The 27,217-nt window shown below is 41.9% G+C and overlaps 1 protein-coding gene across 1 annotated transcript in view; it reads left to right on the forward strand.

The window, feature by feature from the left end:
* Positions 1-484: 484 nt before the first annotated feature.
* Positions 485-27,217, forward strand: part of LOC118750491 (ferredoxin-dependent glutamate synthase 1-like) — a gene marked incomplete at its 3' end in the record, with an annotated part of 53,695 nt that continues 26,962 nt past the window's right edge. The window contains 2 exon segments of the mRNA XM_036485204.1: positions 485-580; positions 979-1,274. Coding sequence (XP_036341097.1) covers positions 1,032-1,274 — 243 coding nt within the window.

Raw genomic sequence — 27,217 nt, forward strand, 5'->3', positions numbered from 1 at the left:
AAGGGGATATTTTTGAAATCAGGGGGTCCTATTTCAACCCCCCTCATCCCCCTTTTTCTAGAATTTGCCGTCCGTCTACAAAAATTTTCCCAAATGTGAAGTTAAATTTCACTTTTTTTACAACTTTAACAACGAATTACTTAAAAACTATAAGCCTCCGGAGGTGGATTTTCAGAGTTAAAATCCCAAAAAGCCGCTCTAAACTCCCTCATTTTTTTTCAAAGCCTGGTCCATTATTGGAAAATTTTCCCCGCAATTTTAAAAGCTAATAACTTTTTAAATAGAAGCCTACGCGCTCTAAGGTTTTCACTATTAGAATCAGAAGAAGCTCCTCTACACGCCTTCATTCCTCATTTTCCACTCAAACAGGCAGTTACTAAAGAAATGTGTGTACTTAAGCAGCTTGTGCACTTATAAAGAACTGTACTTAAAAGTGGTTTATTTATATCGACTTTTGATGTATTCGGATTATTCAGACGATTTAATAGTGATGGGAACATTTGAAGCCCATCAATGTGTCAATTGTTGGTGTTAGTTTGACCATTCGTTTTTGGAAAATCTGAAGTTCTAGTCGTGGAAAGTATGTATCTGAGTAAAAATTCATGAACTAGTGTTATATCGTATTATTGTTAAAATGTTTTTTTGCTTGTTTGAATGTTATCAAACAATTTTACTGAAGTTATTGGGTGGTACTCTGCTCCATTTGTCCTCTATCCTATGGGTGAATCGGTAAAAGCTATAGGAAATTTTGAGAAATAACACATTTCTTATTATGAGATATATTTACGTTTTTCTTATTATATTGCCTTACGCATACGGAGCTGTTTAAATCTATTTTATTTGTTTATGAATTGGGGTGATGCTGTTCACACAGACTTAGCTTTTGGCCACTAACTTCACAAGTTTTACTCTTTTACCGATTTACTCACACTCGTGTTTATACTATTTATTTACCAATTTCTTTTTCTACGTATATAGGGTTTTAAACGATTTATAAAGTAAAAAAAGGATACATAGTGATTATAGACGCCATGACAATGAGTTTCTCCAATGATTATGATTCAGTTATCACCGACATAAGTCCTTCCAAGGGAGACGAAGATAATTTAGGAAGTAGAACCGAAGCATATATTGAGTTACTTGAAGGAAAGTCAAATATTGGAGAAGACTTATGGCAAACTCCTAAAGCGCAAGGCTTGTATGATCCGCAGAATGAACATGAAGCATGTGGAGTAGGCTTTATAGTTTCTATAGACGGTACACCATCACATAAGGTAAGAATAATACATAAAATGTTGTCATTGAAAAAAATTTTTGTGGACATGTTTAGTTATTTGTACAACGTTCTTGTTGTGGGGGCGAAAAGAAGGGGGAGGGGGCCCTAAACCCTCTTAACGAAAGAGGATGAACCGCACTTTATTGCCCAATAATAAGGGCTGAACACCTTTTGCAGAGATATTTCGTGGATATTTTTTGTGTTTGACAGCTCAGCTCGGAAATTTGCAAAAAATACCATACTTCAAAACGAAATTTTTAATAAATTGGTACCCAGATATAGAATTTTTTTGGGAAATCTTTAGCCATGATACAAAAAAGAAGGTAGTTCCATTTAATGACATTCGTTGTTGCTAACCATTTGACTTTTAATAAAATTATGACATTTCATAAAATTCATGCTACCTGATCACCAGAGATAATATTTTTTTTTTTGTAAAAGTAAACAAAAATGTATGAAAATGAGTGAAGTTTAGTGAAGGTTTTGAACATATATGAAAGGAGGGCTGCATGACCATCCGTCACCTCTCGAATTCAAGTACAGATTTCGATCATACCTTCTAGGTAATTATTTAACCACTTAAAGAAATTATTGTTGTTGTCATAAAGATTCTAAATTGTATGCATGAACTTTATTAGGGCGAAACGAAACTGTTTTGAGCACGGAAACAAATGTTGAGTCTTCAAGTGAAGTAATGTTAAAATTTGAAGAGGAGTTGCTCAGTGAAAATGTTTTCAAACCACTTAACGATATTGAAATATCCGCAGAAGAAGAACTCGAGGTAAACTCCTTACCCTTTCGTTTTTATTTGATTTCTAATTTTTTTAAGTAGCTCGCAGAAGAGCATGAAGCAGAAGATTTCATCAGTCCACTCAAAGATGTGGAATATGATGGACTTGAAAATTTTGCCGGCTACATAATTTCGAAAATGGGGTTGACAAAACTAGGCTTCAGGACGCAGGTAGAAAGTGATCAAAATTATACGTATGTTAACTGTTTGTCGGAGGGCGGTCTGTACAAGCCTAATTCAAGTTTTTTGCATACATTGGAAATTTTGAATTCAAAATTTGTTGAAATTAATGGTGATTCGCTAACCACAAAGCCAAAATTTTTGCAAAATCTGATGAGAAATTTAAAAGTAAATTTGGACTAAAATATTATAAAAAGATTTTATTATAAATCGCAAGATTAATGAAACGAAAATTGTATATCAAAATAAGAAAATGAAAAAAATAACAACATAATGCACTAATGGATTTTATTATAAAATAAAAAGAATAATTACAATGTAACAGTTTACATTTTATATATTTTTAATAAAAGAGGGGCAAACCACGTAAGTAAAAATATATCAAGTACTGATTGTGAGTTTTGATTTGAAATATTCTCACATTGGTAAAAATATGGCAAAGAAAATACTCCGATGTATTGTTTTAATATTATCAAAGTGGCAAGGCCGTTGATAATACTGACAATTTATGAAACTTCAAAAAATGTTATTATCCGTCAAAAGTTGTTTATTGAAACTACCTTCTCTTTTGTATCATGTCTTTAGCTATTTGTACAGCGATTGAGGGTGGGTGGCGGAGGGGGAGCGGGCGTGGCGCCCCTAAAGACCCACGACAGCCGGTTCTACGTACCGGAATGACTCGGGTTTCACCCGACCAAGGGCTGTTGTTTCGGCGATCTAACCCCGTTTAGGTCGGCGAAGTATCTTAGAAGTTGTCCGTCCATTCTCCTACTCAGGGCTGGCATCGAGTCAAACCCTGGGCCAGAAATATACACCTGCTGTGTATGCCGAAGACGATTACACCACAACTCCACCTCAGTCAAGTGTAATGCCTGCGAGGGGTGGAGTCACCTCAAGGTCTGCTCGGAACTACGGACACACAGACAGTGGACCACGTCGTACGTGGCCCCCTGTTGCTCAAACAGAGCAGCCTCCACGGCTAACCATAGTCCGCCCGAGCAGCCCCACATACTCGCACAGCAGCCACACACAGTCACCACAACACAACAACATAATAACACCACAGACCGTACCACAGCCACCACAGACCACATAACACACCCAACCGCACCACCACCCACACGCCGCCGCCAACAACTCCTGGTTCCCCCTACAATCTGCACGGTATGTCAGACCAGGATATTCCGTAATGTGACATCAGTCAAGTGCAACACCTGCCTTGGCTGGTGCCACTTTAGGGCATGCTCAGGTCTGCGTACCACGCGAGATTGGACGGGGAACTTCGATGGCCCGTGTTGCGCTGCTTGGTCGCAGGCTTCAATTGCGACGCCCCCCACCTCCACCACAGGGCGGCAATCACCTCAGCAGGACTCCCAGCCAACGGCGGCAAGAACATACACTTCACATACACCCCACATCACGACACGTCTCCCGAACCACATGAAGCTCCTTCAATTCAACTGTAACGGGCTACAGAGCAAGATTGAGGAGATAACCGTCTTCATGTGTCGGCATGGTATATTAAAAGCTGCGGTCCAAGGGACGAAGTTGCACAGCAATTCAACTTTGTTGAATTTCGCCGGGTACAACGTGCACCGTAGAGATCGCGAGCGAGATAATGGTGGTGGCTTAGCGTTCATCACGCACCACACCGTGCAGTATTGTCTTATCGAAGCAGACATCGACCGCAGGGATACCACCCTAGAATGTCAGGGCATCGCTATCCGGTCAGGCGATGTCGGGCTCGAAATATTTAACATATACATACCCCTTGTCACCTGCTGCCCGGCAGGATATCACCCTGACATAGGTGCGCTCCTCAGAGGTGAAAACCGTATGGTAGTAGGTGACTTTAATGCGCACCACGATCTTTGGCACTCAAGCCTGTCAAACGATCGTAGGGGAACAGACTTGGCTGAGCAGATAGACGATTCGACATTCTGCACAATGAACGACGACGCACCCACCAGGATTATGGGTAACTGCAGTAGTTCGCCAGACATCACAATAGTCAGCGCTGGTCTGATAAACAGCATAACGTGGCGACCTATGCTGACTAGCATCAGACCATCTACCCGTAGTCATCTCGATTGATAAACCAACCGACTTTGCCTCCGCCAAACACCGGACCTATATCAACTTTTCTAAAGCTGATTGGAAAGGTTACGCGGAGTCTACCGAAAACACCTTCGCAGCGCTCCCCACACCAACCGACGTCTATCTCGGTGAACGTAAGTTCCGCAGGGCTATCACTGCTGCTGCAGCTCGCTTCATACCGGCAGGATGTATATCGGACCCACGTCCAAACTTCCCTGCCGAAGCGGCTGTTCTAGCCGATGAGCGTGATAGCCTTCGTCAGGCCGATCCCGGAGATCCCCGTATCAGGGATCTCAACGCGGAGATTCGGCAACTTGTGAACGTACATAAGCGGAAGAAGTGGGAGGAGCATCTGAAGAGTTGTAATTTCAGATGGTGTGAGCAAGCTTTGGTCAACCGTGAGGTCATTGTCTAATCCGACGAAGCACGACGACAGAGTCGAAATTTCCTTCGGCGACCATGCTTCGTCGGACCCGGAGCGATGCGCGAGCTATTTTAGCCGGCAGTTCATACTGCATCCTCCGGTAGACAAAGCCAAGCGTCGAGTGACCAGAAGGCTGCACAAACTGCCAACAACTTGTGCCCCCCTTGCTTTCACTTGCGGTGAAGTTCAGGTGGCCATCGGGAAGGCGAAAGCCTCCAAAGCCATGGGTCCCGACGGAATATGCATGCTGATGCTGAAAAATTTGGGTCCTGCGGGGGTAGCGTACCTAACGGAGGTCCTCAACCTGTCAATGGCCACTCTCATCATCCCAGACATCTGGAAGGTGGGGAGAGTGGTCCCACTGCTCAAACCGGGGAAACCCGCCAACAAAGGAGATTCGTATCGTCCGATTACACTCCTTTCCCCGGTAGCGAAGACACTCGAGGCCTTTCTACTCCCGTACTTCACAAACCACCTGACCCCAGCGAAGCATCAGCATGGTTTCCGTAAAGTGCACAGTACAACAACAGCACTTAACGCCATAAACACTCAGATAACTCGTGGCCTTAACCACTTACTCCTTACTCGGAGTAACATTCGACAGCCTGCTCTCCTTCTCTGCGCACTCAACCGCTATTGTCAATAAAGTACAGAGTCGCAACAAGGTCCTCAAGTCGCTAACCGGCAGTACTTGGGGCAAAGACAAAGAAACGTTGCTGGCAACATACAAGGCAATAGGCCGGCCGGTTTTGAACTACGCAGCGCCAGTGTGGTCGCCAGGGACTAGTAGGACGCAGTGGACGAAGCTACAGACGGTACAAAATACGGCACTTAGGACAGCGACGGGATGCCTCCTGATGTCGCCTGAACACCACTTGCACGGCGAGGCGCAAATGCTCCCAGTTAAGGAGCATAATATAATGCTCTGCAAGCAGTTCCGGATCGGGAGCTACAGAAGTGGCCACCCAAGCAGACAGCTGCTTGCAGAGGAGCCCTCGCCTAGGCACGTCAGGAGGCATCTATATGAACTGACGGACGAAGTCCAGAGATTCATTAAGCAACCTCTGGACCCGACAGCGTACAGACAGGCCCTGAACGGCATTCACAGGGACTCAGTCTCGAGTTATGTAGACTCTAGACCTGTGAATGCCGTTCTAGGCACACCACCCCCGGACATAGACGAGACAGAGCTTCATCTGCCTCGGGAGACACGTACTACCACCGCTCAACTTCGCTCCGGCTACTGCAGCAGGTTAAACTCCTACTTGAGTAGGTTGAATGAGGATGTGCCGAACGAATGTCCGGCATGCGGAGAGACCCCACATGACTCGAACCATCTCTTCGCATGCCCGGAAAACCCGACAACCCTAACGGCCTTGTCCCTGTGGACAGATCCCACAGAAGCTGCACGCTTCCTAGGGTTGCCGTTAGTGGAACTTGACGACAACGACTGAGATACCAACCGATCTGGGCGGGGTTGTTGTAGCCGCTACAACAACAACAACAACCCCACACGACTCGAAACATCTCTTCGCATGCCCGGAAAACCCGACAACCCTAACGGCCTTGTCCCTGTGGACAAACCCCACAGAAGCTGCACGCTTCCTAGGGTTGCCGTTAGTGGAACTTGACAACAACGACTGAGATACCAACCGATCTGGGCGGGGTTGTTGTAGCCGCTGCAACAACAACAACCCCTTGGGAGCTGTTTGAAACCAGCGGAAATTTGGATTTTTTCCAAAACGATTATAACCCTCACTACTCGTTTCTCTGTTGCCCAAGAAGAGGGGCTGAATACCTTTTGCAGAGAGCACCTTTCTGCGTAGGCGGCCTTCGGTCGCACTTATGGATTATAACCCTCAGGCAGTAGAATTCTCCTTTCTGTGTTGCCAAAGAAGGGGGGCTGAACACCTTTTGCAGAGAATACCTTTCTGCGTAGGCGGCCTTCGGCCGCGCTTAGGGATTATAACCCTCACTAAGTAGAATTCTCCTTTCAGTTATGCTTAAGAAGAAGGGCTGAACAGCTTTTGCAGAGATATTTCGTGGATATTTTTTTTTTGACAGCTCAGCTCGGAAACTTACAAAAAATACCATATTTCCAACCGACATTATTAATAAATTAGTGCACAGATATAGTAAATTTTATTTTTGTAATAAAGCGCCGGCCGCTGTGGTGTAGTGGTAAGCAGTGCGCGCTTCCACTTCGCCGCACCCGGGTTCAAACCCTGGTCAAAGCAACATCGCAAAAAATATAGAAAAAAGGTTTTTTCTTAACAGCGGTCGTCCGTCGGCAGGCAATGGCAAACCTCCGAGTGTATTTCTGCCATGAAAAACAGCTTCTCATAAAAATACAATAGCCGTTCGGAGTCGGCGTAAAACTGTAGGTCCCTCCCCTTTGTGTGGTACAACATCAAGGCGCACGCCACAAATCGGAGGAGAAGCTCGGCCAAACACTAACATATGTGTAAGCGCCAATCTATTATTATTAATAAAGCGTGAACTGTTGTCTACAAGTTGTTTAAAAGGTTTTTGATTCGATTCACTCGTTTAGGCACAGCAACCCAAAATCGTTGTACAAATTCATAGAGAACCAATTTTTTTAAATTGAGGGTTGATTCTTGTCTACAACTGTAAAAGTTTTTTGAAGCGGGTCACGCGTTTGGGCACAGCAACCCAAAATCGTTGTACAAATAACATATTTATATGGTATGGACTCTTTATAAGCTATATCGGCAAATCGGAGAAATAGGCAACCAAAACAATAAAACGTGTAATTCCGAATTCCCACGAATAAGGCTACTTATTCCAAGTATATACATATGTATGTAGTTTTTAGCTGCAGGAGCTTTATAGCTTTTGAGTTATTTGTTGGTTGTAAATTTAACAAACCTTAACATTCTCATTCTGCGTGTTGGTAACAAAAATGTTGTTACCGGTAAATAAAGTTCCTGCCAATTTTTAAACCTCTTGCAAATTTTGTTACTATCTCATAACCAGGTAAAAAAATCTCGTCCCGTGATGGATATACAAAACTACATAGCCGAATTGCTGAATAAACTAAAACGCTAATTAAACGCCCAATCTAGCTGGGTTAAACCGAGCTTAAACTATAGGCTGTTAAGTTAGTTGTATATTTGAAGTCAACTGCCAAAATTTACATAAAAGAGGAGGAAAAAAAAATTTAAATTGTTTGCGAAATACACGAAAACAGACTCATACGTATAGCGGCACATTCATAAATAAGCGAAATGTTCATACGTAAGATGAAAATTATGCACAAGAAAATTAACAAACGACACTCGGAGTTGGAGTTTACAAGCCTAGGGCAATTTGGTGGGGGAAAGCATGAAGCATCTAAAAAATTCTTTAAATTTCGGGCTATAATCTTTCAGCACTTTAAACGCGATCGTATCATACGCTACGCTACGAAAAACGAAAAATCCACATGCTGCAACCCTTGCGGAAACATGTGCAGCATTGCCAGCTATCAGTTGTTTTTCGAAGATAGTTGAATGAAGGAAAACAAAGTGGAAAGGAATTAAAAAAAAAAACACTCATTATGTGCTTGTTTATTGTTACTTTTACATATTTTGAGGAAAATTATGGATTCTGATGTATTTGCAATTATAGCAGCAGATTAAACGGGCGCTATGGCAATGGATTCACAAAGGTATGCGGAGCTGTCGGGCATAGTTACCATGGGCGCATCTATGTCAGCTTCTGGTTGAATTGTTGAACCACAAGCCAGAATTCCTCCTATTCCTGAAGCTCTGGTTCTCAATCCAGTTAATGCAATAACGGCTTCTTCCAAGCCATTGAAAACATGCACTTTGTTAGGTCCACCACCTGTTGCGCTTGCTTCTGCCTTCGGCCGCGCTTAGGGATTATAACCCTTACTGAGTAGAATTCTCTTTTCTGTGTTGCGGGGAAGAGGGGCTTCCGCATGTCGAAGGTATACAACATTTCTTGTGCATACACAGTATTTTTGCGCAGAACCCACGTCGAAATTTGCAAAAAAGTGCATAGTGCAAACCGAGTTCATTAATAAGCTAGTGGTAGGAGATTTGAAACATTTATCTTAAATAAAATGTGAATCTTTTGATTACACGTGTATGTTAAAGTTTTTGGATTCGGGTTATGAGTTTGGACACAACAACCGAAAATCTTTGTACATTAACTAAACCGGACCACAGTTTCTCCATAAGAGGCAACGAATATTCTTTTTTGCTCGTTTATGTAAAGCAGTGGATAAAAATATACGTATGTGCGAAAGGCAAATTAATCTGTTTAACTGAACACCACCAATATTTCTTTCAAAAACATATCGATTTACATCTTTTATATCGCCTCCGACGCAGAATTGTTTTCGTACAAAATTACGCAAAAAAGCTTACTGGTTCGTTTTTAGGCATGCCATTGTTACGAATTTCGAAAGTTCGAAAATACGGTTCGGATTGCAGCATACTATTTCTACGATTCGTTGCAAAATCCGAATACGAAAGAGTTGCAGAATAGGGGTGTATGTCTCGGGATGCACGGAGAAAAATTTCTGTTTTGAATTATTTATTATAAAAACTTCGGTATGTATTTTAGCATTTTTTCATTGGGCGATATTTTCTAGAGCTAAACACAATAGAAACATAAAACATAGAAAGAAAGTTAATGGCCCTAAGTAGGAGAAAAGTTGGTAAAATTTTTTATGTATTTTTATTTTTTTGGAGATAACTTAAATGTGGATTTCTGAGCAAAAAAGCTAACGTGCTTCGAGCACCCTGAATATTAAAAGATTATTTCGTTAATTTCAAATAGAAGTTAAATATTATTATTATTATTAATATTAAAATATTTTTATTTTTTTGGAGATAATTTAAATGTGGATTTCTGAGCAAAAAAGGTAACGTGCTTCGAGCACCCTGAATATTAAAAGATTATTTCGTTAATTTCAAATAGAAGTTAAATAAAAATATATGTTTCTTTTTGACATTTAAAAACAATTTAAAGCTACGACTAAACGAAAAGATAAATAACAAATGTATGTTTTAATAGAGGACTAGTCTGGTATTTAAAAAAATTACATAATTCACATAATTGTATAATTTAATTATTTTTTCAGATCTTGAATTACAAAAGCTTTGGGAAATTCAAACAAGCTTTAAGATTAAATTTAAAATTTAAATTGAAATAAAAAAAAGATTATAGACAATAACAAGTGCTTGGCTGGCATTGCTCTACAGAAGTAGATTCAATATTACCGATAAGAGATGGTCATCTTCTCTCTTTTACGACTGAAAGGACGAAAGTCCCTATAGTCAGGTTGTTTCTCCAGGTATAGTGTACTCAATAAGGTGTGTAGCTGCTGATGTGTCCACGGTATTTCCACTGCTACACAAGGTAGTACCGCCAAAACCCGTGTAGTAGCTTCTGCTTGTACTGTTTATATGCGGTTGTTTCTCCAGGTACGGTCTATTCACTGAAGCCGTGTGTTAAAGCTTAAAGAGCGAAATACACCACACAAGCGGCTTGTCAAACATTCTTCAAACCTACTTTTCCCATTTCGCCATACACCATGCAAACATGACTCGTTCAAGCAAAGAATTTTAGTTTTCTTCCAGTTCGCAATGCTAAATATTGTGGTTTTCTTTCATTTTCCTCTCTTACGTCCTTACTCGGTGAAAATTTCGTTGCGAATGAGGCGATTTTGCTATACACAACGCAAGCGGTTTGATCAAACATCAACATGGCGGCCAGAAAATCAAAAAATTTTGATTTTTGCTCAAATTTCCCTCAAGCGGTTTGTCAAACCTTCAAACACCCCCATACACAGCACAAATGGCTTGAAGCAAAGGGAAATTTCGCTTGGTTTGTCAAACCGCTTGTGTGGTGTATTTCGCTCTTAAGATTATGTAGTTGATGTGTAAAGAGCATGTGCGAATCAGGAGGCAGTTGTGAATGCCATGTATCTTCAGTAGTATTCGCGATAACGGACTATACAGGCTTGGGCTAGGTGGAACGATTAATAATAGATCATTTCCTTATCTTTTTGGACTAAAATCTGAAAAGTGTCAAAATGCAAGAGCGTAAGCAAAATGCGCTCACTAAAAGAGAATAACAGGAAAAACTTAAGGAACGCAAAACACCAAATTTTTAGTCCAAAGAATGGCAACACCAAAACTAACGTCAAATAAGAAGAGGAATGTATGTGCAAAACATTCACACAAGCACAAGCACAATAAACCCTTACTATATCAATTATTTTTTGCCTCCTTCCACTTTCAATTCACTTTTTTTACTTTGTATTCTTTAATTTCCGTTAATTTAAATTCAGTTGAGTTTGACACTTTTTAAGACTTTGCCAGCAAAAATTCTTCTGGCTAAGTGTAGCTCTCTCTTTTTTGCTGTCATTTTCTTGTTAAAAAACGCTTTTTGGACTAAATCTGACTACTTCGGACTTTTTCTGACTATTTCTGGGACATAAGGAACGCAACTAATATAAACATGATATGTGACGAATAGCAAAATTAATTTGGGGTGAAAATGCACCAAACTGGTTAGAAAAGTTAACGAATATTTTTAGAATCAAAATGATATGGCCTTTTGAAAAAATTTAGCAAGTTAAGTTATCTTGGCTAGATAATTGTTCTGAAAAATTGTTTGAAAATCGGTAGCATTGTTGAAATATCAAATTCAGCTCTAATATTATCGAGTCTTCATGGATGGTTTGATGAATATAGTCGTCTAATTGACCACAAAAACAACGTGGCGAGTTTAAGGCATTAATTTTAAACAAATATGCCTTATCATACGTGTGCCCTGATAGGACTTTGTTTAACGTTTTAATGAATGTCGGTGATAATGTAAGTTTGTTAAACCAAGCGAAATTTTTTCTAAATGGAAAAACAGATGCAAACAGGTTGGGTTTCAATGAGGAGTAGTTTAAGAACTCATTGTACCATTCGTCAAAGATGGTATTTTTAATCTGCCTGATGGCTTCGTCAACTGTATATTTGGCCATTAAAGAGGAACCTTCTATACTGGCTTTTTTAGCTAGTTCATCTGCCCTTTCATTCCCCAGAATGCCCACATGGCGTGGGGCAAGTATATTTTTATGGATTTGTTGTGCAGTCGAATTTTTTGTTTGAGTATTTTTTAATATATGGCAAGAGAGTGAATATAACAACCTTATCCTGCTTATCTTTGATGGCAATGCTAATTGCTTCATTGATGGCATGAACCGCTCCAAAAGTTGATGAAGACTTAAAATCAATACAGAATAAATGATCAGAATTTTGGGAGTAAAAAATTCCACAACCGGTGTTATTTTCAGTCAGGAAGGCATCACTATACAGAATATAAAAACCTCTTTAATTTATAACTGTTTAAAATCATAGTATGATGGGTCTTTATGCTCTCAATTGTCATATTTAATTTTTTGTCAGGTAACATACTATTATCACAGATATGAATATTAGGGATATGGAAATTGCAGTCATATCAAAAAACCAGCTGTTCTGGAATTCACCCTCGAAAACGTTGGAAGCTCTAAGACTATTAGAAAAACATTTGAACTAAGGTTGAGCGTTTCAATCATTAGTGTATCAAAATCAGACTTAAACATTACTTTTTTATATTTGATGTTGCGTTTTATGGCAATTGCCATACCCCCATACCCATCAGTACGCTATTTTTTAATCATATTGTAGCCAATTAACCTCCTATGGGAAGAGTTGGTTGTAAGAAAAATTTCATTAAGGCATACAATATCGAATTAATATTTGTTGATGTAAAATTCTAGAGAATCTATATTTGCTTTTATAGATTGAATATTATATTGCAAGATCTTCATTTTCAAGGAAAGAGGAATTATTAGAGGATATCTTGTGTGAGCTGGTTCTTGTCTAACCTGACGTTTTTTAAGAACAGCTATACGATTTTTTTGTTAGATTGCGATTTATATTAAAATCTTTATTTATCGTTTCACCAGTCTGATCGCAGACTGAAGGAAAGGTAGTTTCGTCCTCCTCAAAAATTCTGAATCTATTGTTGTTTTTTGGATAATAAGTATCCAGAACTTCTTTATGTGACATCTTCCTTTTCTTAATGAGGGCAGCGGAGCTTATCTTTTGCTGTATGGCCACTATTTCCACATAGAATGCAATCTGCACTCATTTTTGCCACATTTGATACATCTAATTTTTGATTTGCAGGACATCTGGGTATGGACCTAGTTGTTGTTGTAGTTGTAGCGGCTACAACAACCCCGCCCAGGACGGTTGGTATCTCAGTCGTTGTCGTCAAGTTCTAGGAAGCGTGCAGCTTCTGTGGGGTTTGTCCACAGGGACAAGGCCGTTAGGGCTGTCGGGTTCTCCGGGCATGCAAAGAGATGTTTCGAGTCGTGTGGGGTCTCTCCGCATGCCGGACACTCATTCGGCACATCCTCATTCAACCTACTCAGGTAGGAGTTTAACCTGCTGCAGTAACCGGAACGAAGTTGTGCAAGTGTTGTGCGTGTCTCCCGAGGCAGATGAAGCTCCGTCTCGTCTATGTCCGGGGGTGGTATGCCAAGAACGGCATTCACAGGTCTAGAGTCTACATAACTCGAGACTGAGTCCCTGTGAATGCCGTTCAGGGTCTGTCGGTACGCTGTCGGGTCCAGAGGTTGCTTAATGAACCTCTGGAATTCGTCCGTCAGTTCATATAGATGCCTCCTGACGTGCCTAGGCGAGGGCTCCTCTGCAAGCAGCTGTCTGCATGGGTGGCCACTTCTGTGGCTCCCGATCAGGAACTGCTTGCAGAGCATTATATTGTGCTCCTTTACAGGGAGCATTTGCGCCTCGCCGTGCAGGAGGTGTTCAGGCGACATCAGGAGGCATCCTGTCGCTGTCCTGAGTGCGGCGTTCGGTACAGTCTGTAGATTCGTCCACTGCGTCCTACTAGTCCCAGGCGACCACACTGGCGCTGCGTAGTTCAAAACCGGCCAGCCTATTGCCTTGTATGTTGCCAGCAACGTTTCTTTGTCTTTGCCCCAAGTACTGCCGGCTAGCGACTTGAGGAACTTGTTGAGGCTCTGTACTTTATTGACAATAGCGGTTGAGTGCGCAGAGAAGGAGAGCAGGCTGTCGAATGTTACTCCGAGTATTTTGGGGTTATTCACCGTCGGAATTGGTGTGTCATCGACGTGAATCCCCAGCGGTAGCCTGACCTCCTTCGTCCAGGTTGTGAACAGGGTCGCGGAGGATTTCGTAGGGGAGAGGGCTAGACACTTTGCAGTGAAGAAGCGAGAAAGTTCGGAGAGATACCCGTTTACTTTCGAACACAGGTCATCAATTCCATTCCCAGTCGTCATGATCGAGCAATCGTCGGCATAAGAGACAATCGAGACTCCCTCACCACCAGAGCTTTGAAATGTAAAAGTTAAACAATAGCGGGGAAAGGACACCACCCTGAGGAACCCCGTGTGTTATTTTTCGCTGCTTACTCGTTTTGTCTCTAAACATTACCGACGAATGTCGACCACTCAGATAATTTGCCGACCACCGTTTGAGCCTCTGTGGGAGAGAGGAGGAATGGAGAGGAGTAGCGTGGAATGGCAGACGGTGTCAAACGCCTTTGACTAGTCCAACGCTACTAGAATCGTTCTCTCACAGGGACGGTTTCGGTTAAGGCCACGAGTTATCTGAGTGTTTATGGCGTTAAGTGCTGTTGTTGTACTGTGCACTTTACGGAAACCATGCTGATGCTTCGCTGGGGTCAGATGGTTTGTGAAGTACGGGAGCAGCAAGGCCTCGAGTGTCTTCGCTACCGGGGAAAGGAGTGTTATCGGACGATAAGAATCTCCTTTTTGTGGCAGGTTTCCCCGGTTTGAGCAGTGGGACCACTCTCCCCACCTTCCAGATGTCTGGGATGATGAGAGTGGCCATTGACAAGTTGAGGACCTCCGTTAGGTACGCTACTCCCGCAGGACCCAAATTTTTCATCATCAGCATACATATTCCGTCGGCCCCATGGCTTTGGAGGCTTTCGCCTTCCCGATGGCCACCTGAACTTCACCGCAAGTGTAAGCAAGGGGGGCACAGGTTGTTGGCAGTTTGTGCAGTCTTCTGGTCACTCGACGCTTGGCTTTGTCCACCGGAGGATGCAGTAGGAACTGCCGGCTAAAATAGCTCGCGCATCGCTCCGGGTCCGACGAGGCATGGTCGCCGAAGGAAATTTCGACTCTGTCGTCGTGCTTCGTCGGATTAGACAATGACCTCACGGTTGACCAAAGCTTGCTCACACCAGAGGTGAAATTACAGGTCTTCAGATGCTCCTCCCACTTCTTCCGCTTATGTACGTTTACTAGTTGCCGAATCTCCGCGTTGAGATATCTGATACAAGGATCTCCGGGATTGGCCTAACGAAGGCTATCACGCTCATCGGCTAGAACAGCCGCTTTGGCAGGGAAGTTTGGACATGGGTCCGATATACATCCTGCCGGTATGAAACGAGCTGCAGCAGCAGTGACAGCCCTGCGGAACTTACGTTCACCGAGATGGACGTCGGTTGGTGTGGGGAGCGCTGTGAAGGTGTTTTCGGTAAACTCCGCGTAACCTTTCCAATCAGCTTTAGAAAAGTTGATATAGGTCCGGTGTTTGGCGGAGGCAAAGTCGGTTGGTTTATCTATCGAGATGGTCGCCATGTTATGCTGTTTATCAGACCAGCGCTAACAATTGTGATGTCTGGCGAGCTACTGCAGTTACCCATAATCCTGGTAGGTGCGTCGTCGTTCATTGTGCAGAATGTCGAATCGTCTATCTGCTCAGCCAAGTCTGTTCCCCTACGATGGTTTGACAGGCTTGAGTGCCAATGATCGTGGTGCGCATTAAAGTCACCTACTACCATACGGTTTTCACCTCTGAGGAGCGCACCTATATCAGGGTGATATCCTGCCGGGCAGCAGGTGACAGGGGGTATGTATATGTTAAATATTTCGAGCTCGACATCGCCTGACCGGTTAGCGATGCCCTGACATTCTAGGGTGGTATCCCTGCGGTCGATGTCTGGTTCGATAAGACGATACTGCACGGTGTGGTGCGTAATGAACGCTAAGCCACCACCATTATCCCGCTCGCGATCTCGACGGTGCACGTTGTACCCGGCGCAATTCAACAAAGTTGAATTGCTGTGCAACTTGTCTCTTGGACCGCAGCTATCAATATACCTTGCCGACACATGAAGACGGTTATCTCCTCAATCTTGCTCTGTAGCCCGTTGCAGTTAAATTGAAGGAGCTTCATGTGGTTCGGGAGACGTGTCGTGATGTGGGGTGTAAGTGAAGTGTATGTTCTTGCCGCCGTTGGCTGTGTGTGCTGCTGTGGTGATTGCCGCCCTGTTGTGGTGGCGGGGGGCGTCGCATTCGGGGTCTGCGACCGAGCAGCGCAACACGGGCCCTCGAAGTTCCCAGTCCAATCTCGCGTGGTACGCAGACCTGAGCATGCCCTAAAGTGGCACCAGCCAAGGCAGGTGTTGCACTTGACTGATGTCACATTACGGAATATCCTGGTCTGACATACCGCGCAGATTGTAGGGGGAACCAGGAGTTGTTAGCGGCGTCGTGCGGGTGGTGGTGCGGTTGTGTATGTTATGTGGTTTGTAGTGGCTGTGGTACGGTCTGTGGTGTTATTATGTTGTTGTGTTGTGGTGATTGTGTGCGGCTGCTGTGTGAGTGTGTGAGGCTGCTCGGGCGGACGGTGGTTAGCCGTGGAGGCTGCTCTGTTTGAGCAACAGGGGGCCACGTACGACGTGGTCTACTGTCTATGTGTCCGTAGTCCCGAGCAGACTCTGAGGTGACTCCACCCCTCGCAGGCATTACACTTGACTGAGGTGGAGTTGTGGTGTAATCGTCTCCGGCATACACAGCAGGTGTAGGTTTCTGGCCCTGGGTTTGACTCGATGCCAGCCCTGAGTAGGAGAATACGTAGTGAATGTAGCCCTATGGACGGACAACTTCTGAGATACTTCGCCGACCTAAACGGGGTTAGATCGCCGAAACAACAGCCCTTGGTCGGGTAGAACCGGCTTTCGTGGGAATGGTATGGACCTAGTCTCCCACAACTGTTGCATTGCTTCAAAGGAGGTATATAAACATCTACATCAAGATTTGTATATTCGTATATAATTTGCTTGGAAATATCATTGCCCGAAAATCCTATTTTTAAGCTAGTTTCATTGGTAGCAGGGTCCTTACGCGTAAAGCGTCTGACAGACCTGATAGGAATACTGGATATGGCATTATTTAAAACATCAGATTCACCGAAACATATGGGTACAACTCTAACCATATCATATATTTCGAGTGCAGGGCGTGGAATGAAGGGTTTCAGGCCTCTTTTTAGTAGTTTGTCATCAAGAACAAAAGTGTTCGCCGCATAAGTATTTTTGAAAGTTACTTTATATAGTGTTTTACCTAAAGCATAAATATATTCAACATCTTTGTGGTGCATATCTTTGATTTGACTCAGCAGAGTTAACCCTGTGGTTATTTTTTCATTTTTAATATTGGTGCATTCAGATGAATTCACCAAAACGAAAATTTGCCCTTTAAATGTTTGCGGGTACAGCACTGTCTTTTGTACATTTTCATTTTCGTTTCCTTTTACTTGTTGGCTTTCGTTAACTACGGCTAACGGAGCTTTTCGCGACTGCTCGCTTTCTGGAAAATTCTCATATTCCATGCTACCTTCTGTTTCTAGATTTTTCCCGCCACTTTTAGCTCTTTCTACATTATTCCCGACATATTCATCATTTTCTAAATATTTCCCGCCATTTTCAGCACACACGTCATTTTTCGCGCTACCTTTGGGTTTTATTTGTATAAGCCCTCCACCGCTGGCGAGCTCATAAAAATTAGTTACATCTTTGTTATTTAAAATTTTTTTTAACACACCCTTCAAATGCATAAGACTGCCTCAGACGTCGCCGACCACGAAGTCGACGACGCCATCTTCTTTGCTCGCCCATCTTTCTTTGCTCGCCTTAAGAGGCAGCTTTCTTTTTTTTCAACCGGCACTATGGAATTTTGTTTTAATGAAACCACTATTTAGCCAAGATTTACCTGACCTCAAGTTTGGTGTAACAAATTTATGTTTCAATTAACGCGACGCAAAAATGAATTAATAAAGTTAAAATGCTATTAATAAGCACACACTCGCGCCCACACACAAGGCCTTTGTCACAAAGCAATCAAAAGTAGTCGTCGTCAGGTGCGTACGCGTTTTTTATTCGTCCTGTTTTTGCCTATTCTGTTAAAAGTTTCTAATATATTTCGCTACATACACATGGACATATGTATATGCACTTGCTTACGTCATGACGAACTGTGTTAAATGCAATACTCAGTGCGATGCTGAGTTTATTTGTTGTGGCATATGCAAGAACAGTATCCATAATAGATGTGCTAAATTAAATTCTAGTTGCTTAAATCTGCTAAAAAACAATAAGAACGCGTTGTATACGTGTGACAATTGTATCAACAATTAACCAACGTTCTCTAAAGCGAACATAGTGATGCTTTGAAACATTTGAGCATGTTAAAAAACTTTTCCAATTCTGCTGCAAACATTCACATAAACCCTGGAAGTTTGGGTGAAGGTGATAACAAATCCAATAGAATCCAAACACGCTCTCAATCTAAGGTCAGTGACACCACTGACTCGATTCAACAGCTAGTGCAGTGAAGAGTGCATTGAAACCTAGTGGTGTGACAACAAAACGGTCTGGTGCAAATTCGCCTATGAAAAATACACGCTCTCCTGACAGATGAATTCAGTGGTTAATGCGGGTGGAAATAACACAAGTAATTTTTAGCAAAAAAAACCGACTTCAACTCTCATATAAAAAAAAAATATATATATATATATATATCTTATGATCCGCTGATCGGATCTTAACCAGATTAGTATGGGACCACCTCTTAGACACTACCTTTCCGATGCAAAAAGAATTATCGAAATCGGTTGACGTGGTCCAAAGTTATGCGGTAACATAATACATAAAAAAAAAAAAAATACTGCGACGAACTGATAACCTCCTCCTTTTTTGGAAGTCGGTTAAAAATTAATAACCTACCGCCTAATGACTCTTTGACTTCATTGTCAACATCTACTGTGACGGCCGATCAAATATGTTTACAACCTTCAAATGTCGATGGCGCTCTTTCGTGTGCTGCTAACACATATTCTACCGACAGCAATTATGCGGTGAGCCCAATTCCAAACGCCGCTCTTTCGTGTCCCGCTACTACGAATGCAAATGTGACCAACAATAGTGTTGAGAGCGTAACAGGTGCCGGTTCTCTCACGTATGCTGCTGCTGCTGCCGCAGCTACTGCAGCCTCTTCTGCTGCTTCTAGTTCCCTGTCTCTCGATGCTGGTAACAAAATCAGTAATAACAACAAATGTCCACACGCGAAAGCTAAACAGCGAAAGATTATTATCATGGTGCAATAATACAAGGTGGTATCAGTTGTGACAGCTCGATTTGACACTACCTTAGCTCAGTAGAATGAGAAGAAAAACGGGAAGAATTAAATCCCCATATGGGAGAAAAATATAAAATTTCACATTTTCTCCTTAACAAAATTTGCTTTTTTATAGTATATTCGTTATGAAATGAAATAAAATAAGATAAAATACCTTTTTAAGAAAACAAAGTGTGTATACTGAGAAAAAATAAAAAGCATTCAACTATATTATTGGGCAAAGAATAGTGAAAGAAGTAACACTGTTTCACGTAAGGTAGTCAATATGGCGGAATTAGAGCGAGAAGTTGCCAACTGATAACACCTTGTATTATTGTATCATGGATTATTATTGGATGTAACCCGAGTGCGGAGTTAGCAGTTGCTTCTCCCATGAATTGGTTGCATTTGTCGTCGTTTAAGTCTTCAGTAACTGCGGAGCATATTATTAAATATGTCTCTAAACATTCGTCGATCCCATCAGCAGCTATCTCTTGCTATGTGCTTGTTAAGAAAGATGTGTGTGCTGACTCTTTGAAAAGAGTAAATTTTAAGCTTGGAATCTCTTCTATGTACTATAGTAAGCTACTTAACTCCACAATCTGACCTGCTAATGTGACAGTGCGGCCGTTTAAATTTTTTCAAAAGCAAGGGGGGACACCGCAGTCCACTTAGCGTCGTCGGCTCAACCGTGTCTTGTTACCAATTTCTCTGATTCGAAATATTCGCTTTATTTTCAAAATGTAAGCGGAATGCGAGCAAAATCATCTCAGTTTTATCGCCGCACATCATTGCTTGAATATGATTTCTTGGCCATAACTGAGACATCGTTCAATAACAACATCTCCTCCAGCGAATTATTTGCTCGCAACTATAACGTATACCGAAAGGATCGTAGCTCTACCGCTACGGGTTATGAAAAAGGTGGCGGTGTCATGCTTGCTGTAAGAGCGGATTTGTACAGCAGTTTAATTACATTTGATCTAGTTGATGACTTTCTTGATCAAATTTGCGTTAGGATTAAGTTTTCATATAATAAATCATTAATATTAATACTTTCATATATTCCTCCATATAGTAACATTGGCGCATATTCATAGGCATATTTAGTACTCAACAAGTCGAAACTATTCTAAGTCACAACTAAAGCTATTCATAGTCGCCTTAGTTTCGACTTTTCTGGCTAAGTACCAACTTAAATTTTAGTTTCGGCTGCAGCTGCAACTAAGTCGTAACTAGGAAGAAGTATTTTATCAAATTAAGGGTGATTTTGATAATATTGAATAAACTCCAATTAAAATTTACAAAGATCGATCCATTTTAATCGGAAGATGAAATTAAATGCGTGTTACAATTCGAATAAAGATACATCACAATTTTATAATTGGAATAATTTAGATAAATTTTCAAATAATAAGTCAGTTTCACGCTAGTTCTTTTAAAGTAAATTTGTGCATAACATTTAGATATCTACTATTTGTATGTTTCACAGCATGCTTTCGATAAACATCGACTTCACATCACTGCGGTTGTTCTGGCTATTTCACACAATTAACGAGAAAATGATACCTTGTTCTTTTGCATAATCATGCAATGAAAACAAAAATTTCATAAACGGATGATCAAACTTGATATTATTTAATAAAAATGTAATTTTTCCAAAATATCGTAAAGAAAAATCGATACATTTTCACACTCGTTTTGCTATATCGTAAACTAAGTCGAAACTACTTAGTAGAAGTCTGCAATGCGACTATGAATAGAGGTCAATTTTAAGTTGGTACTTAAATTTAAGTTGCAACTTTGTTAGTTTCGACTGAGTTGCGGGACTATGAATACGCGCCATTGAGATTTATCAAAAACATTTAGAAAATCTGGTTCATATCATCAATATTGGCAAAGACTCCGATGAAATAATTGTTTTTGGTGATTTTAATTTAACAAATATATCTTGGTCTTACCGTGGTAATAATTTACTTCCGCATAACTTCGGATCTGACATCGCCAACCATTTCATCAGTACCTCGTTATCTTATGGCTTTAATCAGCACAACGCGATTTTAAATGATAACGGAAGCATACTGGATTTAGTATTTTCTTCCAATGATTTAAAATTATCTTGTAATAGCTTTCACCATAAGGCGATCTTTGTTAGAATTAATTTCTACACATTTCAAAATAATGAGATCAATCTTTTAGAAGAGCATGACTACCTTATGGCGGATTACGTAGCGTTAAATAATTTTTTTGAATTTTGGTTTAACTCTAAACTCTGCAATTTAAAGAACATAAAAAAAAATTCTATCGCTTGAGAAAGGATTTTGACTGCCTCCATAGTTTTTTATTTAGACATTATATGTATACTGTTGAAGCCAACCTCAAATCTAATCCATCAAGTTTCTGGCACTTTATCGACTCCAAAAGGAAAACAAATGGTTTCCCCACTAGTTTGCACTATGATAGCGTTACCTCCACAAATGCATTAGACTCATGTGATTCATTCGAAAAAATTTTTCCAGAAAGTTTATGAGAACCAAGCCACTTTTTTAACACCAACATTTACATCTACACGTTTGCCTACAATCACATCTTTCACTGTGTCAGAGGAAGATGTTCTGTTAGCAATTTCATCACAGAATTCGAGCTCAAAGTCAGACTCTGAAGGCTTCTCGCAGCAATTTATTAAAAATTGCTCCAACGCAATAGTCTTTCCTATTACCCTACTATTTCAGGAATGTCTTAGTAAAGGAGTTTTTTTAAGCCAATGGAAGGTATGTACCATTGTTCCAGTTTTCAAATCCGGTGATCGTAATGACGTCTGTAACTACAGACCTATAGTTAAGCAGAGCACTCTGGATAAGTTGTTTGACCATATAATTTAGGTTAAATTGTTTGATCATGCAAATAGTGTGATATCTAAATGCCAACATGGATTCTTTCCGGGCAGATCAACCTACACAAATTTAGCCATATTAACAAATCACGTAATTAATGCATTTGAAAGTCGCGCGCAATTGGACGTTATCTATACGGACTTCTCCAAAGCGTTTGATAAAGTAAACCACTTCATTCTCTTGAAGAAGCTGGAGTCCTATGGTGTTAGTGGTAAATTACTTGATTTTTTCGCAAGTTTCCTAACCCAAAGGAAACTCTTTGTTAAAATTGGATGTGCAACATCAAGAGTTACTGTCGACGCGTTGTCAGGTATACCATAGGGAACCCACTGTGGACCACTCCTGTTTTTATTATTCATTAATGACCTGCCTGATTGCTTTAAGTTTTCTAACTGCTTATTGTTCGCTGATGACGTGAAGTTGTTCTCTGTTGTGCGCGACTACTCAGATAGTTGTAAAGTACAACATGATCTCGACGCGCTGGTACAATGGTGCAGATTAAATCGGCTACAACTGAATATAAATAAGTGTTACGTTCTTACATTTTCTAGGAAGGCTAATAATAACGTTGTATATGACTACGAGTTAAATAGCTGCGCATTATCCAGATACAATGAAATGAAAGATGTGGGTGTTATCTTTGATCCGAAACTTACTTTCTCGAAACATATAGACTATATAGTATCCAAAGCTTTTGCAATGCTAGACTATATAGTATCCAAAGCTTTTGTAATGCTAGGGTTTATAAGAAGAAATACCAGAGAGTTTAAGGATCCATTTACTTTGAAATCTCCCTATATTTCACTAGTCCGAAGTCGCCTTGAATATTGTTCTCTAATATGGAGTCCCTATTACGACATACATTCAAATAGAATAGAACGCGTTCGAAAGGTATTCACAAAGATCGCTTTGTGTAAGTTATTGTGGCATAGTTTCCTCTCCTCTTATATTGAGGGGCGGAAGTTACTTGGATTCCAATCCTTGCATGACAGGAGAACGTATTTTTCTATAATTTTTATATACAATATTATTAATGGACGCATTATTTGTACGTATCTTGCAAAGTTGCTCAAATTATATATTCCACCGCGAAACCTGAGGAATAATCGGCTATTTGAATGTACGACGCACTCTACCAATTATGTTGATAATGAACCAATTTCTAGATGTGTTAGGCTTTGTAATACATACTCAAGTTTAATTGATTTTGATCTGAATATTAATAAGTTTAAATTAAATTGGTTTATGCAATTTAATTAATTATTTTAATAGTTCTAATTAGTCTGTAAGAATTGAATTCTGTAGACTGTAAATAAATTAATAAATAAGTAAATAAAATTGTTTTGTGTCTTTTATTTTATATTACTTCATAGTTTAAGGTGGGTACAGTACACTTTCAGAGATTTTACTACGCGACTATCAACCTTCGCCCTCGGATGCCAAAATCCGAATGTGGCTCTTACTTTTGACCTTTTCCGCCTCCCTGAGTCAGTTAAGTACAAAGTTAAGGTACAGACGGCCTTACATTCCGAACCCAATGCGCTGCAAGAACTGCCAGCGATTGGGTCATATGCAGAAAAGATGCTCAAGTAACACAGTCTGTAGTATCTGCAGCCTACCACCACATGCTCCGGAAGTCTGCACAAAAAATCTTTGTGCCAATTGTTCTAGTGATCACCCATCTTCTGACAAAAATTGTCCAAGTCTGTACGACTATTGTCTAGTTCGGACGTGCTTTTTCTTTTGCTCTGCGCACAAACATAATAAGTTTTAGTTTTCATTTCGCAAAATGTCTCTCTGTGCTAATTGTATGGCCCAGTGTGGACTTAAGGACAAAATTTTAAATGCGATTTCGGACTTGGATAAACTTAAAAGCATATTTGTGTCTTTAATTGATCCAGCAAGTGATAACTCTATTACACTGCCACCTGCTATCAGTGAGAAAAGAATTATTACGCGTTCAAAATCTAAAATAAGTGACATTGTTGCTATTCCTATTGCAAAAACACGTAAAGCTAATTTCCGTGATTGTGATGCTGCTGGTAGTGTGCCAGCTACTGATGCTGTTGTTGCTGATAATATCGTTTATGTTGTTCTTGATAATAATACTGGTTTGACTGCTCATACTACTGCTGAAAACATTTCTTCTATTGCTCCTGCTAATAATACTGGTTTGCCTGTGTTCGCTGCTTCTAAAACCGGGTTTTCTTCGTTTTCTGCTGCTGCTTCGCCAGCGGCTTGTAATGCTCCCTGTGCTAGCGAAGGTTTCGCCTCCGATACACAATGCACAGTGGTTAACTGTGGCTAAAAAACGCACGCATAAAAAACAGAAACCGTTTGTGTTTGGAACTAATGCTTACTCAGAACTTGAAGTTGTGGTTCGCTTAAAATGGCTATATCTTTCTTCGTTTGTATCTACTGTAGTATCATTCAGTATGCAGCAAAGTACGCTGGTATCGATAAAGATCAGATTAATTGCTTTTTGCTTGTGAAGAAAGGTTCCGATTTGAGAGCTCTCAAGCGCGTAAGTTTTAAGCTTGGTGTTCCGGTATGCCATTACGACAAATTGCTTTCGTCGGATAACGTCGCGATTAGGCCTTTTGATTTTTTTCAAAAGGATCCTCAAGTGCTACAAAAGAAATAAAAACGCAATCTATCTCAAATAGCCGTAAAATTAAAGTCTATTATCAGAATTCGTCTGGACTCGGAACCAAATCTGAATCCGTCCGCATTTTAAGCTCGCAATTGGAATACGACTGCTTCGACGACTTCGGCACATCCGCATTTAGCCTACTCAGGTAAGAGTTCAGCCTGCTGCAGTAGCCAGAGCGAAATTGGGCTATTGTTGCTCTTGTCTCCCGAGGCAGATGGAGCTCCGTCTTGTCAATGTCCGGTGTTTGTGTGCCTAGAACGGCATTCACAGGTCTAGAGTCTACATAACTCGAGGCTGAGTCCCTGTGAATGCCGTTCAGGGCTTGTCGGTATGCTGACGGGTCCAGAGGCTGCTTTATGAACCTGTGGACGTCGTCCGTCAGTTCGTAGAGATACCTCCCAACGTGCCTAGGCAAGGGCTCCTCTGCAAAAAGCTCTGTGGCTCCCAACCGGAAACTGCTTGCATAGCATTATGTTATGCTCCCTAATTGGGAGCATTTTCGTCTCGTCATGGAGGTGGTGTTCGGCTGACATCAGGAGGCATCCGGTCGCTGTCCTGAGTGCGGTGTTATGTGCTGTCTCTAACTTCATCCACTGCGTCCTACTAGACGCCGGCGACCAGCCTGGTGCTGCGTAGTTTAAAACCGGCCGGCATATTGCCTTGTATCTTGCCAGCAACGTTTCTTTGTCTTTGCCCCAGGTACTGCCGGCTAGCGATTTGAGGACTTTGTTGCCGCTCTGTACTTTGTTGACAATAGCGGTTGCGTGCGCAGAGAAGGAGAGCAGGCTGTCGAATGTTACCCGGAGTATTTTAGGATTATTCACCGTCGGAATTGGTGTATCATCGACGTGAATTCCCAGCGGTAGCCTGACCTCCTTCGCTCAGGTGGTGAACAAGGTCGCAGAGTATTTCGTAGGGGAGAGGGCTGCACATTTCCGCGGAGAAGAAGCGAGAAAGGTCAGAGAGGTACCCGTTTACTTTCGAACACAGGTTATCAATTCCATTCCCAGTCGCCATGATCGAGCAATCGTCGGCATAGGAGACCATCGAGACTCCCTCTGGTGGTTGAGGGAGCTTTGAAATATAAAAGTTAAACAGTAGCGGGAATAGGACACAACCCTGTGGAACCCCGACGAGTGTCGACCACTCAGATAATTTCCCGACCACCGTTTGAGCCTCTGTGGTAGAGGGGAAGCCTCTATATCTTCTAGTAGCGTGGAATGGCTGACAGTGTCAAAAGCCTTTGAAAGGCCCAACGCTACTAGAATCGTTCTCTCACAGGTACGGTTACGGTTAAGGCCACGAGTTATCTGAGTGTTTATGGCGTTAAGTGCTGTTGTTGTACTGTGCACTTTACGGAAACCATGCTGATGCTTCGCTGGGGTCAGGTGGTTCGTGAAATACGGGAGCAGCAGGGCCTCAAGTGCCTTGGTTACTTGCGAAAGGAGCGTTATCGGTCGATACGAATCTCCTTTGTTGGCGGGTTTTCCCCGGTTTGAGCAGTGGGACCACTCTCCCCACCTTCCAGATGTCTGGGATGATGAGAGTGGCCATAGACAAATTGAGGACCTCCGTTAGGTACGCTACTCTCGCAGGACCCCAATTTTTCAGCATCAGCATGCATATTCCGTCGGGACCCATGACTTGGCCCCGCAAGTGAAAGCAAGGGGGCACAGGTTGTTGGCAGTTTGTGCAGCCTTCTGGTCATTCGACGCTTGGCTTTGTCCACCGGAGGATACAGTATGAACTGTCGACTAAAACAGCTCGCGCATCGCTCCGGGTCCGACGAAGCATGGTCGCCGAAAGAAATTTCGTCTCTGTCGTCGTCCTTCGTCGGATTGGACAGTGACCTCACGGTTGACCAAAGCTTACTCACACGAGGTGAAGTTACAGGTCTTCAGATGCTCTTCCCACTTTTTCCGCTTATGTACGTTTACTAGTTGCCGAATCTCCGCGTTGAGATCCCTGATACGGGGATCTCTGGGATCGGCCACGCTCATCGGCTAGAACAGCCGCTTCAACAGGGAAATTTGGACGTGGGTCGGTGATACATCCTGCCGGAACGAAGTGAGCAGCAGCAGCGGTGACAGCCCTGCGGAACTTACGTTCACGTCGGTGGACGTCGGTTGGTATAGGGAGAGCAGCGAAGGTCTTTTCAGTAAATTCCGCGAAGCTTTTCCAATCATCTTTGGAGAAGTTGATATATGTTCGGTGCTCCGCGGTAGCAAAGTCGGTTGGTTTATCGATCGAGATGACTATGGGCAGATGGTCTGATGGTGAGCATAGGTCGCCATGATATGCTGTTTATCAGACCAGAGCTGACTATTGTTATGTCTGGCGAGCTGCAGCTGGTGGGTGCGTCGTCGTTCATTATGCAGAATGTCGAATCGTCTATCTGCTCAGCCAAGA

This window comes from Rhagoletis pomonella, unplaced genomic scaffold, assembly GCF_013731165.1.
Source record: "Rhagoletis pomonella isolate Grant_MI unplaced genomic scaffold, Rhpom_1.0 Rhpom_scaffold_00267, whole genome shotgun sequence".
Taxonomy (NCBI): domain Eukaryota; kingdom Metazoa; phylum Arthropoda; class Insecta; order Diptera; family Tephritidae; genus Rhagoletis; species Rhagoletis pomonella.